Genomic DNA, 3,799 nt, shown 5'->3' with positions numbered 1-3,799 from the left:
GAGAATCTCAGAGAGATAAAACCCTACTTTAAGAGCTTGTATTTCTTCTTCAATTAATAAAGGAATTATGTGGTGTGGCTCCCGAGGACGTAGGCACGTTGCCGAACCTCGTTAAATTTGGTGTGTTTGTCTCCTTTACTCTTTTACAAGTTTTGATCTTTATTTGTGGTGAATTTCCTACTTTCCTACTTTCGACACAAGGTCTTTTTGTCTACCAAAAGATTTTCCGAACTCGTGCTTTTAAAGAGAGTATGATTGATTTGACCTAGTATTTGTTATATGAAGAGTGGGAGAGGGGGGACCTAGGAAGGAGATTATACACGGAGTGAAATGAAACAGATGGACGTTGGAGGGGTTTGTGATAATTTGTTGGATGTATCAAGAGGAGCTCACTTGTCAAAAGTGTTAATGCACGAAAAGAAGCTTTCCAAACTGCTGATTTTCTTCTTTAGATGAAATGTTTCCATTAGAAGAACATCAAATTTTCACTCCTTAGAATATCTAAGTATTGTGGGGACCACTTAAGTTAGAATTAGAGAAGTGTGAACTATTTTCTATCTTGGTATGTGTATCTTTGGCACTATAACCTATTAAAGTTCGAATAAAACGTTTTATCTATGCCTTTATATAAGTGCACATAAACACCAAGTTATTGTTAACAATTTGATTATATAATGATTAATTTATTAATTTAATTAGAGTTACATAATTAACTATTTCAATTTTTATTTAAAACCACTCTAGATGAGATATAAACGTTATAGGTAGCTAACAAGCACTAAAACATGTTTAATTATAATCTTATACTATTAAAAATCTAATGTTTAATATAATTTTGTACTATTATAATCTAATTGGAGTTGCATTATTACATAAATATTAATTCCTATAGTATATTAAAACTTCATACACTTGATAATCTAATACTATTATAATAATTTATTTATTTATTTAATAATCTTAAGAATAGCTATACTATAGTATAAACACTTAATTAATGTGATTTAATAAGATTGGGAGTTATGATCATAGAGTAAATTGGTTAATTTCATGAAAGATGAAGGGTATTTTTAGAAAATGAAAGTTTTTCTAGTACTCCCTCTTTTAAATGATCATTAAGCTCGGACTGCCCAAGAGACAAATTCAGACTCAAGCTGCGCTAATATTCGAGTCTAAATCCCTGCTCAATTTCCAAAAATACTACTCTTTATTCTTTAATTGTAATCTCATGCCTCATCTAACACACAGAAGAAAAAAAGATAGAAAATACAGTGAAAGCATCTCGCATTTATACGCATGTAATTACTATAATTAAGCTCATGCGGCTCCGGCCAGCTCTCTGTCCACAGCTTTCTTCAAGAAACTCCCCTCTTCGACCACCATCTGCACAGGCAAGAATCCGATCCCATTCGCCACCGCGATCATCACCTCCTTCATCTCAGCCTTGAACTCCTCTAAATCCACGCTTCCATTACCGTCACGGTCAAACTTAGCGAACAGGCCTCGGTAGAGCCGGACCAGCTCCTCGGGGCAAAGACCGGCATCGTCGATGCCGAAATGAGTCTCGAGCACCCTCAGGCTTTTTAGTTCCTTAGCCATCTCCGAGTAGGAGAGGAGGCCGTCGTGGTTTGAGTCGAGGTAGGCGAACCGGTCCTTCACCAGGTCGGTGAAGGCCGCTTCGTCGTCGATGAAGTTGCGGATCGTTGCACCGTCGAGAATCTCTACGCTCATATTGTAGTCAAATGATTTCTCTCAATGAAGAGGTTTACCTTTGGCGAAGAGAGATGGGAACCTAGTCCTACTTATACAATATGCATTGTGGGGGTAGAGAGTTGGAGTTAATACGCCCATAGAAAAGGACGGGTTCGTGTCGGTCGGTGCAAATATAGGCCAACGTCAGAACCCATGGGTGGGGTTTAAGTTTAGAACAGACAATATCAGAGGGTGTAGAATATGTGCAGAATTTAAATTGAAGGAGAGAGAAATTCTGAGGCGTGAAACACTTTCCTTAAAGAAATATTTGCCCCCACTTGATATTCAAAGTTGCTTCGGGTTAATGCAAATTTTCTTCCCAGGATACAACAGAAAATAAAAATTCCAGTAAGCAAATCTGGAATTTTTCTTAATTCGTTGTGAAACAAGTTTGTAATATTGCAGAAGTTTTTGATAGAAAAGATTCAGAAAAAGAATTGTAAAAAGAAATCTGAAAACATAAACTATTTATAGTTTTGAAAAGATGCTTCCAACAGTCATAACTTTTCAAAACACCCTTGAAACAAACAGCCACTTTTCAACAGTCACTTGTCTTTTCATAATTTTTAAAATTCAAAATAACATTAAAAATAAAATACATTCAATATATAATTATATATATAAAAAAAATAGAACATTTAAGTGGCAGCGGCAAGCGTGCAAAGTGCTAAGTGCATCTAATAATCGCGTCAAAATCGCGCATTATTCGCGCTACCCGCACGCGGGTTTAGAAGCCTACACTTTGATCCATTATTCAAAGCCCAATAAGCATTCAATGCTTTTAAACCTCTAAAAGAATGTTCAAAATTCCAATGTGGGACTATCTTATTTTTTTACAAACAAATACTAACAATCCCCCACTTTGTTTGAAAAAACATTTTAATAGTATTATATTTAAAAATAATCTGCAATATGTACAAAATGAGATAAGTATACATATGTAGAGGTATCTTTCGATTTAAACCTTTACTTAGTACAAATACCTCAAAGTTCTATCAAAGTCGTTAGTTGCCTTAACATTAAACTAATTACTCTTTGTGATAGAACCGGAAATATTGTACATACACTAATCTCTTGTTTCAATGAGAATTAATATTTTAGCACTGTTATGGCCTTGTGCTTATTCCTGGTTCATGAACTCTTTAAAGAACAAACCTTTAGTTCTTTTAAGAAGCGGCACCACTTCTAAGTTCATATAGGTGAAACGTCTACAATGTGTTTTCCATTACTTTAAACACACAACAATAATGTATTAGACTTTCATTAAGAGCATAACTCATCCTCTTATTTCGTAATGGACGATATTGACATTATCTTTTAGGGCTTAATGCATCAATATCAATCAATCACTTTTAGAAACTTGTTATTACCCATTTAAACCATTTAACCATTTTAGTTCTAGTAAATGGTTGGGTTACCATTCCTGGTGATTTTTAAATATAAGGTTTCAGCCCCATTTCGAAATGGTTGGGTTACCATTCCTGGTGATTTTTAAATATAAGGTTTCAGCCCCATTTCACTTGATGTCATCTTTACTACATATAAGGTTTCAGCCCCATTTCACTTGATGTCATCTTTACTACCTCTCTTGCTAGAGGTTTTGTAAATGAATCAGCTAAATTTTTATTTGTCTTGACATAGACAATAGTTATGACACTATCTTGTATCAAGTGTCTCACATATTCTTGTCTTAGACTTATGTGTCTAGATTTACCATTATATGTACAATTATAAGCCCTTGACAAAGTGGCTTGACTATCACAATAGATAGAGATAGGAGGCATTGGACTCGGCCATAACTTAATATCTAGCAATAAGTTCCTAATCCATTCAGCCTCTTTACCAGTTGCTGCTAAAGCAATGAATTCAGATTCCATGGTGGAGTGTGAGATACATGTTTGTTTCTTGCTTGCCCAAGAAACTGCTCCTCCACCAAGTGTAAAAACCATTCCAGAAGTGGATTGGTTGTCTCCAACACTAGTCATCCAGCTTGCATCGGTATATCCCTCTAATACAGCCGGATAATCATTATAGAACAAACACAGAT

The 3,799-nt window shown here is 35.1% G+C and overlaps 1 protein-coding gene across 1 annotated transcript; it reads right to left on the bottom strand.

The window, feature by feature from the left end:
- Window positions 1,209-1,757, bottom strand: LOC109843338. The gene has a single exon (XM_020412274.1). The coding sequence runs from the start codon at window positions 1,729-1,731 to the stop codon at window positions 1,318-1,320; it is 414 nt and encodes a 137-aa protein (XP_020267863.1). The 5' UTR covers window positions 1,732-1,757; the 3' UTR covers window positions 1,209-1,317.

Source organism: Asparagus officinalis, chromosome 5 (assembly GCF_001876935.1).
Source record: "Asparagus officinalis chromosome 5, Aspof.V1, whole genome shotgun sequence".
Lineage (NCBI taxonomy): Eukaryota > Viridiplantae > Streptophyta > Magnoliopsida > Asparagales > Asparagaceae > Asparagus > Asparagus officinalis.
The sequence above is the reverse complement of the archived record's forward strand: the minus strand, read 5'-3'. Positions and strand labels throughout refer to the sequence as shown.